At 42.6% G+C, this 16,499-nt stretch overlaps 1 protein-coding gene across 1 annotated transcript in view; it reads right to left on the reverse strand.

Annotated features, from left to right (window-relative positions):
- SLC24A3 (solute carrier family 24 member 3) overlaps positions 1-16,499 on the reverse strand; it is a 658,266-nt gene that overhangs the window by 73,382 nt on the left and 568,385 nt on the right. Inside the window, exon 7 of the mRNA XM_004376430.2 lies at positions 6,266-6,340. Within this exon, the coding sequence (XP_004376487.2) occupies positions 6,266-6,340 (75 nt within the window). The remainder of the gene's footprint in view (positions 1-6,265; positions 6,341-16,499) is intronic.

The following is a 16,499-nucleotide window of genomic DNA, read 5'->3' on the forward strand; positions in this document are numbered from 1 at the left end:
CTGATAACATGTCCAAAGTATGTGAGATGAAGTCTCGCCATCCTCGCTTCTAAAGAGCATTCTGGTTGTATTTCTTCCAAGGCAGGTTTGTTTGTTCTTCTGGCAGTCCACGGTACATTCAATATTCTCTGCCAACACCATAGGCATCAATTTTTCTTTGGTCTTCCTTATGCATTGTCTAGCTTTTTCACACATATGAGGTGACTGAAAATACCATGGCTTGGGTCAGGCACACCTTAGTCCTTAAAGTGACATCTTTGCTTTTTAACACTTTAAAGAGGTCTTTTGCAGTAGATTTGCCCAATGCAATATGTCTTTTGATTTCTTGACTTCTGCTTCCACGGGTGTTGATTGTGGATGCAAGTAAAATGAAATCCTTGATAACTTCAACATTTTCTCCATTTATCATGATGTTCCTTATTGGTCCAGTTGTGAGGATTTTTGTTTACTTTATGTTGAGGTGTAATCCATCCGGAAGACTGTAGTCTTTGATCTTCATCAGTAAGTGCTTCAAGTCCTCTTTGCTTTCTGAAAGCAAGGTTGTGGCATCTGCATATTGCAGATTGTTAATAGTCTTCCTCCAATCCTGATGCCATGTTTGTCTTCATATAATCCAGCTTCTCAGATTATGTGTTTAATATACAGATTGAATAAATACGGCAAAAGGATACAACCCTGACGCACACCTTTCAACCAAGAAGCATTCCCTTGCTCTGTTCGGAGGTCTGCTCTTGGTCTAAGTACAGGTTCCGAATGAGCACAATTAAGTGTTTTGGAATTCCCACTTTTTGCAGTGTTACACGATTTAATAAGAGTCAATAATCCACTTAGACTAAGAGTAGTCAGAAATCCAGATAACTAAAGCTACTTAACTTGTCATCGAGTCAATTCTTACTCATAGCAACACTATAGGACAGAGCAGAATTGCTCTATAGAGTTTCCAAGGAATCGCTGGTGGATTTGAACCGCCAACCTTTTGGTTAGCAGCCTGAGCTCTTAACCACTGCACCCAAAATTCCTTTACTCTGAGAATCTTGAAATTTACTCTAGAAATTATCAGTCTAACAACAACAACATACAACAGATGACCACCTTGAGGAACTGTTCTCTAACCATATTTAAAATTGCATTTCTCAAAGTGTGTGTGGTATTACTGGCAACAGAATCACCTAGAGTTGAGCAGAAACAATTTCCTTGGTCCTACCCAGAACGCCACCACTCGTCTGTCATTTTGTTGTACTGTGGTGTCTTGCATGTTGCTATAATGCTGGAAGCTATGCTACTTGTATTTCAAACACCAGCAGGGTCACCCATGGTGGACAGGTTTCAGAGGAACTTCCAGACTGAGACAGACTAGGAAGAAAGGCCTGGAGATCTACTTCAGAAAATTAGCCAATGAAAACACTATGGATCACAACAGAATATTGTCTGATACAGTGCTGGAAGACGAGCCTGCTGGGTTGGAAGGTGCTTAAAATGCACAGTGGCCGAAACAATGGAGAGAGCATACCAATGATGGTGAAGATGGCACAGGACCAGACAATGTTCTGTTCTGCTTTATGTGGTGTTGCCATGAGTTTGAGCTGACTCAACAGCAACTATCAACAACCCCAGAATCTACTGAGTTACAATATCTGAATTCTGCATTTTACAGAAGCATGCTGGGTGCTTCCAATGCACATTAAAGTTGAAGAAACATCAGTTAGAGTAAAAAGAACCAAGACTTAACCCTGAGGACTCAAACCTTGTCTTTCAGTGGAGAAATGCAATTTTTCTCAAAATCACAAAACTCTAGACTTGACAACTGGCCTGCAAACATGCAATCCAAATCTTCAGATAACATTTACTTTTCCACTTTGTTGCCCTCTGATGGAAACAGAAAGCTGGCCAGCAGCTGGGGCGTTCAGCTGGTGCAGGCTCTGTGATTTATACGCCGCACGGGAAGGGCAGCCAGTGTTTCTGCCCAGAGACCAGGCTCGGGAGCATGTGGCATCTTCAGCCTGAAGAAGCAAAACCTCTTAACTTCTTCACACATCATTAGTAACAACCGCATTCATTTTATCTTGGACACTTCCAGATAAATTAACAGAAGACAGGTTATTTCACACATGCTCCAGGAAGTGTCTAGGCTGAAAACGGAAAGAGGAGCAAACACCAGCAAATTTGTGGTTGGCCGTGGAGATTGTTAAGTTTGTACTTGACATGCTCTGCTCTGTCTCATCACTTCGTCTTTACAGAAGTGGTCAACACTTTCTGGAATTCAGCAAAGGAGACAGTTGCATTCATTTACACCATCCCCTAACCACGTACCTTGAAAAAAGTGATTTTTAAAAATCACCCTAAAAATTCTCCAAAGGCAGAAGAGCTGAGTATGAAGTGACAAGTATGGAACCACATGTTCTGAAAAGCGTGGAAGTACCTGTCTAGCTCCTTGTTGAGAGTCTCCTACCAAACATCACTTTATTTTGTTTGTATAGAGATTTACAATAAAATATTCTACAGGTAAGTGCTTTGTAAAACAGGTAAGTAGACCCTTCAGGGGATTGATTCCTGCTTTGTAGGTAAGAAAACTAAGACCCAGAGAGATTGATTTCCCCAGGATCACAGAGCTAGTTTTCAGGGGACTAGAATCAGGAGTCAGATCCCCCAACTCCTATTTTGGGGTTCTTTCTGATTTGCTGCTCTCCTTTTTCTGGACGGCTTGGCTTGCCAAGCTAAGGAGCTTAGGTTTTTTCCTACAGATGGCGTGGAGTCACTAATCAGTTAAACATGGGAATGGTGTTCGAGATGTTCTTTGTAGAGACATCACTTGGGCATCTCTGAGGATTGACTGGGGTGGAGAGGGCAGGGGAGTAGGAGGCAGTGATGCTACTGCATTGTAACACCGACCTGTGATCACCTACAATGCAGCCTTGCATCAGCTGAGGCCAGAGATGTGGAGATGAGAGATGTGGAGATGAGCAGATGCAGTGGGGAGATTTTTCTCTACTGCTAATTCTCCTTTATTCACTTAGAAGCATAAGCCTGTTTCATTCAGCATTTAATATTCCATCAAATGAGCACACCAAAATTAAACGGTTTCCTACTGTACTTCTGGATATTGAAGCTGTGGTTTTTCTGTATGCTAACACAATGCCACAGCAATCACTTTACACATGTAACTCTCCTTAGCTGGATTATTTTGGGGATGATTACTGAGGTCAGATGAGAGTATTTATTCATTCTTCTCCCACTCTAACATCTGTATCAATTTATGAGACTTCACCAATCTATGAGTGAAACTAACTTCACTAACATGACCTAATAACTTGACTTAAAATGCTTGCTTATTTAATAGGCTTACATTTTTACTTGATTTGAGCTTTCAGTTCTTTTGACCCCCTTGTGCATTATAATATTTCTTCACACGTTTGCCTAACAATTTCTGGTGACTTGCATATGACTTCTTTCCTCATATTGCTTTTCTGTCTGTGGTTGGATTTTTAAAAAAATCATTTATTTTAGTTTTGTTGTTGTTATTCAGAATATACACAGAATATTGAATATACACCAATTCAACAATTTCTACATGTGCACTTCAGTGACACTGATTACACTTTTCAAGTTGTGCAACCATTCTCATCCTCCTTTTACCAAGTTGTTCCTTGCCCACTAACATAAACTCACTGCCCCCTAAGTTTCCTACCTAATTTTTTGAGTTGCTAGTGTCAATTTGATCCCACATAGATAGTTCTTAAAAGAGTACAATGCTAAAGGCAGACATTCCTTAATAATTAAGGTAAGGTATTGTTTGGTTTTAAGAAGACTTCAAGGGATGTTTTTTTGTTTAAGGTTTAAAGATTATCTCAGGGCAATGGTTTCAGGGGTTCATCCAGCCTCCATGGCTCCAGAAAGTCTACATTATATGAAATTTTAAATTCTGTTCCGCATATCCCCCCTTTTGACAAAGATTCTTTTATAACATCTTTGATCAAAATGTTTAGTAATAGTAGCCAGGCACCATCCAGTTCTTCTAGTCTAGTTGTTCATGGAGGTAATTAGCCACACATTTCATTTTCTCCTATTCCTGATGCTCCTTTTTCCCCTGTTGCTCCAGGTGAATAGAGAACAATTGTTGTGCCTTGGATGGCCACTTGCAAGCTTTTAAGATCCCAGTCACTACACAACAAACTAGGAGGTAGAACAGAAGCACTAAACACATTATTAGGCCAATTAACTGGGATGTCCCATGAGACCATGACCCTAAAGCTCCAAACCAAAGAACCAAATCCCATGAGGTGTCTGGTTGTACAAAAGCAGCCTAAGCAGCTACACATTTTTTTGTCATTGTTTAAAGTACATCTATTACACAACTTTTGCCAATTCAACTTTTTACAGGTGTACAACTTACTGGCAGCACTTACAATAACCGGCTGTGTGACCCTTCCCTTTTAACCAATGTGATTTTTCCATCACTGTAAACCAAAGCTCAGTACTCCATAAGCAATAGTCCATCCTCTGCCCCTCCCTCCTGCCCCAGTAACTACTAGTAAATTTTGGTCTTTATACATTTGTCTGTTCTTGTCTTTTTATATAAGGTAATACAATATTTATCCTTTTATGATTGACTTATTTCACTCAGCATAATGTCATCAAGACCCATCCATATGGTAGCATGTATCAAGACTTCATTTCTCTTACTGGCTGAGTAGTATTCCATTGTGTGTACGTACTACAATTTGTTTATCCATTCATCTGTTTATGGGCATTTAGATGGTTTCCACCTTTCGGCTATTGTGAATAGTGCTGCAGTGAACATTGGTGTACGAGTCTTTGCTTTCTTTTAGGTATAATACCTAGGAGTAGAACTGCTGGGTCATATGGTAGTTCTATTTTTAGTGTTTTGAGAAACCACCACACTACTTTCCACAGTGGCTGTACCATTTTGCATTCCCACCAGCAATGGATAAGGGTTCCAATTTCCTTATATCCTCACCAATACTTGTTATTTTCTATTTTTTGTTTGTTTCTATCTTAGCCATCCTAGTGGGAGTGAAACGGTATCTCAGTGTGGTTTTGATCTGCATCTCTCTAATGGCTGATGACGTTCACCATCTTCTCATGTGTTTGGTGGCCATCTGAACGTCCTCTTTGGTGAAATGTCTATTCAATTCCTTTGCCCATATTATGATTCGGTTATTTATCTTTTTGCTAATAAGTTGTTGAAGTTTTATATATATTTTGGCTATCAGATTCTTGTAGGATATATGGTTTCCAAAGATATCCTCCCAATCTGTAGCTTGCCTTTTCACTTTTTTGATAGTCTTTTGATGAACTAAAGTTTTTAATTTTTATGAGGTCTCATTTATTTATTTTGTCTTTTGTTGTCTGTACTTTTGCTATTACATTAGATAATCCATTATTAAAAAGCCAGGCCTGCCTGACAGCCTTGCCTTGCATTTTCTTCTAAGAATTTTATGGTTTTAGTTTTTACATATAGGTCCTTAATCTATTCTGAATTTTTTTTGTGTATGGTGTGAGGCATGCAGTGGGGAGATTTTGATGAAGTGAAAATCCACAGGAATATTAAGCCAAATGGATATGGTGGGAGTTGCTAAAAAGATCAATTTAATATCATTCCTAGGTTGGGTAACTAGGATGGGAATGGGCTGAAATACAGAAAGAATGTCCAGTCTTGGGAAAAATGTAGTAAGTTCAGGTAGAGAGAGACATGTTGAGTTTGGGACATGAAGATGTCTAGTAGATATGACTGGACTTCAGGGAAATGTCATTGCTGAGAATACAGATGTGGAGTTGTTAGCACAAAGAATGGGCTCTGGGAGAAGGGGGGTTGCCTGGGAGGGTGTACAGTGAGAGGAGGGGAGAAGCAAGGCCTGGACCCTGGGACACTGACACTGAAGGGAGTTACAGAAGAGCCCATGAGGGAAGTGAGAAGGAATGTTCAGGAAGGCCCTGGACAAAGAAAAGAGGAGTCCCTTGGAACCACATAACTCGAGTCAAAACTTCTGAGCACGAAACTATCAGGCTGTGGGCCTAGGTGATCGAAGTAACTGGAAGAAAGAAAAACAGTCTCCATGTATAGATATTCACTCACTGGTTCATTCATCATCCATGTTCTTGAACTTACTCCATGCAGATGAGCTGTTCATAGCCCCAAGTCGTGAGAAATATACTGACTGGGAGTTAAACTAAAAATGCTAATGATACATTGGTGTTATCTAGGGAAAGGCCCTGGGGTCAGAGAACTCGGACATCAAACACTTACCACGATCAGTGCAACCACAGATAGCGTGTAGTAAATCGAATCCCTCAGCAGGCACCAGGAGGAAAGAGCCACAACCTAAAGAAAAGGGGGAAAGACAGAAATAGGGCATCAGACTATGCAAACGAGAAATCATGAGTCCTGCAGGCTCTGTCTGGTCGTAAACCAAGAACACAACTTGGCATTTCTGCCTCCTGTTCCTCGACCCAATCAATCTGCCAATGTGTGTACTGATAGTCTGCAGGCAGAGCAGTCTGAATTTCTGAGAAGCAGATGCCAAGATGTGACCATTTTATTAGGGGAAACAGCCACGAGAGATGACAGGAAGTTAGCTGGGGAAGCTGGGAGCACCATGGCCCATGGTGCAGGTCTGCGTCCTGGGAAGGAGTAAGCGAAGGAGGTCTGGCAGAAGCGTCCTGGGCTGCTGTACAGTCTAAGGAAGGTGCAGCGAGGCCAAGGGGAGCCCTTGGTGCAAAGTCACCATCAGAGGAATCCTGTGTCTCCCAGGAACAGGCCCGTCTCCGTACCCCTAACATCAGGGTGAGAGGTGCACTTTCCCTGTGCCTTGATCATGCCTGCCGCATGCACCCTGCACTCCTCCATGGACTGAGCCCCAGAGCAGGGCACGGACAAGCCCTTCTGCAGCCGCCTGTGGTTCCCCTCATCTCCACTATACGCCTGGCCTTGTTGGCACATGACCCCTGGTTAATAAGAACTTTTAAAAAAACTGATTTGCATCCTGATTTGGAGAAACTGTTATTCTCAGCAGCTGGGAAACACTCCTTTAAAGAGATGCTGCTCTGCTGAGAGGGCCCAGAGGCATTGCTGGGGTCTAAGCCGTCCTTGGTGTTCTGCACCCAGGCCCTTGCTGGAGAAGGAAGGCAGGGGAGCCCGGCTGGGCCTCACATGGGGGAGGTCAGGGCCAGGATGAGGAGTGGAGATGCCAGGTATACACCCTCATTCTGGAGGAAAGGTCATTTCTCCCTGGTAAGCCCTGCAAAGTATCTTTTTGAGGGATATACAGTATTTTTCCTTTTTACTGTTTTGATGAGCAGGTCCAGTTCTGGCAGACCTGCACAAAGAAGGCTTGGGCGAGTCCACTGCGCCATGTCAGAAGGTAGCTCCTGAGCTGTCACTCACATCTTCCTCCCTCCTCCCTAGAAAAGGGTCAACTGTCCCGTGGCCACAGGGCAGCTATCTGGCTGCCTTTGCCCTTGGCCTGGTAAGTGATAAAGGACCCTGCAAATGTCACCTCTTAGCCAGGCCCGTGAAAGGCATACGCTGTGCCAAACACAATATGAAAAGGGACTCCAAGGACAAGGACAGTCTGTCTTGCCTCCTTTTTCTGTCCTGCTGTGACAGTCTAAAAAGAAAAGATCAGGCAGAGTCAAACCAGAGAAGGCCCCTGGATTCAAATAATGTGAAAGACAGGACTTAAATAGAACCATAAATGAATAATGAGGCCAGTCTCTTTCCATTAATGCATTCTTCCCTTGTTATATGGACACTTAGGTATATTCTGTTGCTCATTTTGCCCTGTTAGGTTTTGTATTTGCAGATCTAAGTTACAGATGATGGAGTTTTCAAGAAAGGAAATGACAGCACAAAAATCACTTCAGCACAAATATAAAGAGCCCTTTACCCTTTCATCATTCTCTCCTTGTATTGTAAATCCTTAGGATCTAGATTAAACTGTTCATTTTCCAGCAGGTCATATAAGGTTGTGAATATTTATTCAATTTACTATAATTGTGCAAATGAGCTTACGATATGTGGCAAATTATCTGAGTTTCTTTTAAAAAATCACTTGGGCTTTTAGTTTTAAGATGGCAGATTGAACACATATGGTTACCTTTGTTCTTTCTTGTTATACCTCTAAGATAATAGTAGAGAGATGTTTTTCAAACAAGACATACATATACAAGGCAAAGGGAATAGGAGATGCCAGCTGTGGAACACGTTTGCAGTGGAAGATCTGGCCTTTTGGTCCTGGTCCTGAGAGGAGGATCACACCTGAGGCCAGTGACTGAGGGCTGACCTGACCAACAGGGACTGCCTGGGGGCCAGTGCTGACTAGGCATCAGGAGGCTTGGCGAGGCCACTGAAAGTCTGGGAAGCCAGAGGCTTGCTGGGGCTTCCAGGGCTGCTGGAGAGAGAGAGAGGAGAGCATGTCCCCTGGGGATATGAAAGCTCTGTGCTAAAGGACAACCCCCTCACCCCCCAATCCTTGTCTTAGGGTGGAGACATCAGCCCGAGAGATAAATGATTGGAAGGTTTATCCAGAGACCAGCACCAGAAACTGCAGAAACCCTGGTCCCTGTGGAAGGCAGAACTGAGAGGAAACACAACCGAGGCCAGGAGAAGCAGAGGCTGCCATCTGCAGAGCTGAGAGGAAACACAACCGAGGCCAGGAGAATCAGAGGCTGCCATCTGCAGAGCTGAGAGGAAACACAACCGAGGCCAGGAGAAGCAGAGGCTGCCATCTGCTGAGCAGAGATGTGGCAGCACAGTGGTCTGAGAGGAGTGGGCCAAGAACGGTAACATGCTTGGGACTGCAGCAGCAGCGAGCACCTAGGCCACGAGGGCGCCCGGGCAGCAGCAAAAACCCTGGCTGAAAGCGAGAGGCCAGAGGTAGTACAGGGGGCCTCTCAGACACACTAGAGGGCCTGTCCGAGGCGCTAGGGGTCCCATCCTAAGACAAGGCTAGATCCATCCATTTTCTTAAAATTGTTGTCTCTTCAGGACAGCCCCTCACTCAGCCCATTTCCTGAAGTTGTCTTTCTCCTGAGAACTTCTTTGAAAAGAAACAGCCACCAGCTAGCCAGAACCGGCTAAAGCGGGTCCTGCTCTCCATCTTGGCACTCCGGATGACCTTTAGCTCATTAACTGCCTCAAGCATGGTAAATTCTCTGCCCCTGGGCGGAGAGCTAACATGCTAATGAACAAAAATGGCTAACTTCCTCCTGCACAGGGAATTGAACCTAGGCCCTAGAAAATGCTTACTCATTCTGGAATGCTCTGTGCCTGTGGGCATGCCATTTTCTATTTTGTAACTGATCCTGCCTATATAAACCAGCCTCGACGAGTTGATTGCGAGCAGTCTTGAAAGGTACGCAGCCCCAACTGTCTCCTTGCTTGGCCAACCAATAAAGTTGCCTTTCGTTCTTGCCAACTCGGTCTCTGTCTTTTTGGCTCTAGATAGAGTTGCGTCAAGCTGAACCCGGAGTTCCCAGCAACAGTTTGAGGCTTTAGAGGGCCCATCAGAAACCCTACAGGCCTGTCTGCCGAGCCTGGGTACACCCTGCGCAGGGGTTGCCCTTAGAGCAGTTCAGTCTCAAAGAATGTCCCGACGCTGCTGGCTGACAGCTGGACCAGCAGTGGAGGGAGCCAGCCAAGAGAGGTGCCAGCCCAGTGATGTGAGAGTAAATATTAATTCCTCACCATGAAACTGTCATTTAGGAGTGAACACTGATTTCTACGGATTGCTTGCTGTCTCTCTATATTGTTTGCTGTCCACTCTGCATGTGCCAACACTCTGGGAGCGTCTTGTGTGCTCTGGCTCTGACTGGATGGATGGATGTTTACGAACAACCTGTAAGTGCATCTCAGATGTGACAGGTGTGCACCGCAGGAGAGAAGGCCACAGCAACACAATTTTGGAAGCTGGAAAGCAGAAGAACAATTGGTAATTCAGCTGGCTGTGAGGAAAGTTCTAGAAGCTTGAGTGAAGGAAGGCCTGAAAACAGGATGAATGAAGGACTGTTTAAGAATTTAATTCCCAAATCTCCTCTCCTTAACTTCAAACAGCCCAGTGACTGCCCATACTTCACCTTAATAGAAAACAGGAGATCCAACATCTGAAGAACAAAAATTCCAGAAAATAGAGAAAACAGAGGGGAGGAAAGAATCTAGTAAACAATTCAAGAAAAATCCCCAGAGTTAAGGACATGCATTTTTAGAGTAAAACTGTCCTCTGAGTGTCTGGGACAATGAACCGAAAAAGATGTATGCCTAGGCACATCACCACAGATTTTAGAATGCTGGGGCAAAGGACAGATCCTGAAAACTACCGAGGCGGGGGAGCAGGTTTGTATACAAATGATCAAAAACCAGAATGACAATGTATTTTTCAACAAAAACTGGAAGCTAGAAGAAAATGGAGTAATGGCGTTCAAATCAGGGAGGAAAAGAATTTAAACTTGGAGTTCTATGCTTAACCAAATTATTAATTAAAAGTGCAAAAACAATAATTAAGAATGAGAAAATTATTAATTAAAAGTGAGAAAAAATAAAATTTTAGTTGTCTCAAAAGTTTACCTTCTCTTGAAAAGTGACTAGAGGATGCACTCCACCAAAATAAGGGTGCATACCATTTGCTACATGAAATTATGTGACAATTAAACATCATGCCAGACAACCAGGAATCTATAATAAGAGAAGTAAAGGAAATTTACAGAACATTGATGAAAGGAGATTTGAGAAGGATGATAAAAGGAGATTACAAAAAGAAACTTGTGTAGCAGGTTTAGTGAGCAACTTGGCCAAACTGAAGCAGATCAGAAGACTCCAGAAGAAATGACTCAAAAAGGGCAAAACTGATGAAACATCTGATAATTTTGAATTCACTGAAAGGAGATTAGAGAGCTTTGGGAACAGAACATAGAAAACTAAGCAAACAAATGACAAAAAAAACAATTATAAGCTGAAGAGAAAACAGAATTGTTCAGAAAAAGGAAGATGAATCATTATGCATTAATGTTTCAGCTCTGAATAGTGGTTGCGTAGTCAAAATAAACTAAGCACAGATTACTGTCTAACTCACTGTTGTCTGTCAGTTTGTCATACTGTGGTGGCTTGCGCGTTGCTATGATGCTGGAAGCTATGTTGTTGTTAGGTGCCGTCGAGTCAGTTCTGACTCATAGTGACCTTATGTGCAACAGAACAAAACACTGTGGGGTCTTGCACCATCCTCACAATCATTGCTATGTTTGAGCCCATTTTTGCAGTCACTGTGTCAATCTATCTCCTTGAGGGTCTTCCTCTTTTTTGATGACCCTCTACTTCACCAAGTGTGATGTCCTTCTCCAGGGACTGGTCCTTCCTAGAATATATCCATACCTGGGCATCAGTGGTCCTTATGGTGACTCCTTTCTGCTTTGATTGCTTACCTGAATACACCAGCGACTGATACTGGTAGCTATGCTACCAGTATTTTAAATACCAGCAGGGTCACCTATGGTGGATAGGTTTCCGTGGAGCTTCCAGACTAAGACTAGAAAGAAGGGCCTGGTGATCTACTTCCAAAAATCAGCCAACAAAAACCCTATGGATTACAACAGAGTATTGTCTGATATAGTGCTGGAAGATGAGCCCCTAGGTTGAAAGGCACTCAAAATACACAGTGGTCACAACAGTGGACTCAATCATTAATAAATGATTGTGAAATGGTGCAGGACCAAGCAACATTTCATTCTGTTGTACACGGGGTCACCATGAGTTGGACCAACTCAATGGCAATTAACCACAAAAACATTATCTAACCTAAACTTATGATAAAACTATTTGAGGAGGTTTGGAGGGCTGGATAGTGGGGTGGGGTGGAACTGAAAGAGACCTAAACCTCCTCTTTCAAACTTCATTGTAGTCAGTGGAGAATACTTGAAATTGAAAAACCAAGTAACGCCATCTAAGCATGTTATTTAGAAATATCAGGAACAACCGAAAGAGTGGAAGTAGTTGCCTCAAAAGACTGGGAAATTTTTGGGGTGGGAATGCAAGGCTGCTGCTTTTCATAATTAGCCTTCGAAAAGTGGTTCCCTCTTCAAATTCTGGGCAAATAAAATTTTAATAAAAATGAAAATTAAAAAAAAATAAGAAAGTACAACAAAGATTATCCACTTAGATATACTTGCACTAGGCCTATATGTCAATTTTGGGTAAATAGTGAGATATTTTTCTTTCTTTACAATAAATAGAATAGTTTTTAATGTTTGGACTGTTATCAAATTTCAGCCCCAGGTTCAGAGTCTCCACTTACCAAAACCACTATTTTCCATAGAAGTGATGAACCAGAGCATAAGTAGGAAGCAGTCAAACCAGACAATAATGCCTTTTCACAGTTTAGAAGGAATTAAAGGAAGGCATAAAGTCCCAAGTTGCTTATAATTCTGCAGTATTGTCCACGAAAGCTGTGACAATGAACTCATGTCTACCTCTGCCTTGCCTTTCTGTGACCACCATTCACCACAATAAACAAAAACACCAGTTGCCATTGAGTTGATTCTGACTCATCGTGGCCCCATGTGTGTCAGAGTAGAACTGTGCTGATTTTTTTTTTTTCAATAGCTGATTTTTTGGAGGTAGATCACTAGGAATTTCTTCCAAGATGACTCTGGGCGGACTCGAACTTCCAACCTTTTGGTTAGCAGTAGAGTGTGTTAATTGTTTCAACTATTCAGAAACTCCATTCAACACAATAGCAAATATTTATCTGACACTTTCTGTAAATAAGGGAATTTAAAAGGGTAATCTCATTCAATCCTCAGAGCAACCTGTTACCCTCATTTGCCAGCAAATGATGTTTGGTGAAAGTGAGGGGCTTGACCAAAACTAAACAGTAACAGTGGGGTTCCAGGATTTGAACTCAGGTGGCCCACATCTCTACATACTGTGATATAGTGCCCCTGGATGCAGGGAGGAACAACAGACGTGGTTATTTATCACTGCGTCCCCATGGGGATTTTCTTTTCTTCATTACTTTAAGGCTCTAGGCTGGTGTATTAGAAGTGGTGGCCAAAGGAGAGAAACAGCAGAAGGGGGAGACACAAAAGCAGTGACCACAGCTCAATTTCCAAAATTCACTGCTTTACAGAGAGTCAGGTAAGCAAAAAAGCAGAATAGAGTCACCACCAGGACTACAGATGCCCAGGTATGGATACATTCTAGGTGGATACAGTCTAGGAAGGAGAGAGTCAGTTAAAAAAATACCGTTTGTTTAGCTAGTTTAGTTAAAAATCATAAAAAAAATCAATGCAGTTCATTGATAGGTGATATAACCACCATCTGATTGAATGTTTCACCTTCCACGAACATGAATACACTGATGCTATGGGCCTAAGTGGTTTCCTTTGCGCCTTCATCGAAGGGTCTTTTATGTCCAGATGGAAACCAGCGACCAGATGGTGACTCAGGCCCTGAGCTGTATTTACTGGAAGACAAGGTCATGGTAGCATCTCTACACCACAGTGGCAGGCTCGGGGGCATCTGTTGGAGGAAGTGTTCAATGGCAGTTACCATCCAACCCAGAGCAGGGAAAGGCTGACGAGATGACAGCTCATCTTCTTCAGCACTTTGCAAAATAACTGAAAGGAAGTCACTCTGGTGAAAAGACCAGAAATGGGGTCCTGGGAGAAAAGCAACAGTGAGCAATTCTGCCCTTGACCTCATTAATCAATAATACAGATGGTACGGGTTACCAAGGTCATACCCTTGCAAACTCCTTCATAAATTAAGACAGGCTCTATCTTCCCCTACAGTCCTAGGAATCCCTCCCAGCTGGAATTTCATCTTGACGTTGCTATTTCTGGAGTGCATATTACACATTCTCTGCTGATATGCAGCTTCACTTTCCTTCTTATAATTTCACTTAGTTTCAGAGTGGTTGTCTTAGTCATCTAGTGCTGCTATAACAGAAATACCACAAGTAGATGGTTTTAACGAAGAGAAGTTTATTTCCTCACAGTCAAAGTAGGCTAAAAGTCCAAATTCAGGGCGTCAGCTCCAGGGGAAGACTTCTTCTCTCTGTCGGCCTTCTTGTCTTCCGTGCTCCCCTGGACTAGGAGCTTGTCTGCGCAGGGTCCCCGGTCCAAAGGATGCGCTCTGCTCCCCGCACTGCTTTCTTGATGGTATGAGGTCCCCAACTCTCTGCCTGCTTCCCGTTCCTTTCATCTCTAGAGAGATAAAAGGTGGTAGAGGCCACACCCCAGGGAAACTCCCTTTACATTGGATGTGACCTGGGTAAAAGTGGTGTTACAATCCCACCCTAATCCTCTTTAACATACAATTACAATCACAAAATGGAGGCCAACCACACAATTCTGGGAATCATGGCCCAGCCAAATTGATACGCACATTTTTTGGGGGACATAATTCAAACCATGACAGTGGTATAATGCAAATACAAAACAAACAAAAAAAATTCACACTTCCCAAACAGAGAAAAACAAATTCTCCTTTATTCAATGTTGAGTGATAATCTTCTGGAATTCTGGCTCCTTTTAATTCTTTATGAGAAAACTATATATTCTATGTGTATAGATACATATTGCAGATTTATATATAGCTATTTATACGTATTTCATGCGTTTTCGATGAAGGCTGTCATCCATGAAAGTCTGTCGTATTGTCTTACCGTCACCTGTCTATAAGTTTGTCGTACTGTGGTGGCTTGTGTGCTGCTGTGCTGCTGGAAGCTATACAAACAGTATTTCAAAAACCAGCAGAGTTGCCCATGGTGGATAGGTTTCAGTGGAGCTTCCAGGCTAAGACTGACTAGGAAGGCTTGTCGGGCTACTTCAGAAAATTAGCCAATGAAAACCTTATGGATCACAGAAGAACATTATCCAACTTATTTGCTTTGGGTATGTCACCAGGAGGGATCACTGCTAGAGGAGGATATCATGTTTGGTGAAGTAGAGGGTCAGTGAGGCCGAGGCAGACCCTTGGTGAGATGGATTGGACAATAGCTGCAACAACGGACTTGACCATGCTGATGATTGTGAGGATGACTCAGCACCTGGAAACATTTTGCTCTGCTATACGTAAGGTCGCCACGAATCAGAGGTGACTCGATGGCAGCTCTCCATCTATATATGGATATATATGTTGCTGTTGTTGTATGCCACTGAGTCAATTCCGACTCATAGTGACCTTATAGGACAGAGTAGAACTGCCCCATATGGTTTCCTAGGCTGTAATCTTTACAGGAGCAGATCGCCAGGTCTTTTCTCCCACTGAGTGGCTGGTAGTCTGAACCACCAATCTTTTAATTAGCAACCCGGTGCTTTGCCAACTGCGCCACCAGGGCTATACATAGTGTGTATGTTTATATATATATGTGTGTGTGTGTGTATATACATGTGTATATATATATATATATATATATATATATGAGACAATTATTCCTGATGAATATGGAATTTGGCATTGCAGACACATTTTAAAAAGGCACAAATATCCTCAATTTGCGGGTACTTTGCTTTTTTTTTTTTCAACTATCGAAACAGACAGAACACCATAATAGTTACATGGCATAAAATATAAAAACTTCTATCATTGCAGAAAAATGTTGTTATTGCACACAAATTTCATAGAGAAATCATAACATGGAGTTTGGTTCCAAGCTTCTGAGCTGACACAATTGCTCCAGCCAATTCCTGTCTTGGGAAACATGCCACAGAGTCTGGTACAAGGATGAGGCTCTGGGTGTCACAAAGGAATCTGAGAAAGCCAAGTGGCCCTGAGGTTCAGAACAGGTGACGGCCTGCTTGGGTGTCTCTTTCCACAGGGAAGACTTGTACTCTCTGTCTGTTCATTATTCAAGTTCACTTTTTAAATACTTCTATCTCATCCCTCCACCATTCGTCTGTCAGTTTGTCATACTGTGGGGGTTTGTGTGTTGCTGTGATACTGGAAGCTTTGCCACCAGTATTTCAAATACCAACAGGGTCACCCTTGGTGCACAGGTTTCAGCAGAGCTTCCAGACTAAGACAGACTAGGAAGAAGGACCTGGCAGTCTACTTCTGAAAAAACTGGCTAGTGAAAACCTTAAGAATAGCAACAGAATATTGTCTGACATAGTGCTGGAAGATAAGCCCCTCAGGTGGAAGGCGCTCAAAATACAGCTGGGGAAGAGCTGCCTCCTCAAAGTAGGGTCATCCTTAATGATGTGAATGGAGTCCAACTTTGGGGACCCTCATCTACTGATGTGGCATGACTCAAAATCAGAAGAAACAGCTGCAAACATCCATTAATAATCAGAACGTGGAATGTATGAAGTATGTATCTAGAAAAATTGGAAGTCATGAACAATGAAATGGAACACATAAAAATTGATATCCTAGGCATTAGTGAGCCGAAATGGACTGGTATTGGCCATTGTGAATCAGACAGTCATATGGTCTACTATGCCAGGAACGACGAATTGTAGAGGAATGGTGTCATATTCATCGTCAAAAG

This window comes from Trichechus manatus, unplaced genomic scaffold, assembly GCF_000243295.1.
Source record: "Trichechus manatus latirostris isolate Lorelei unplaced genomic scaffold, TriManLat1.0 scaffold00042, whole genome shotgun sequence".
In the NCBI taxonomy this organism is placed as follows: Eukaryota; Metazoa; Chordata; class Mammalia; order Sirenia; family Trichechidae; genus Trichechus; species Trichechus manatus.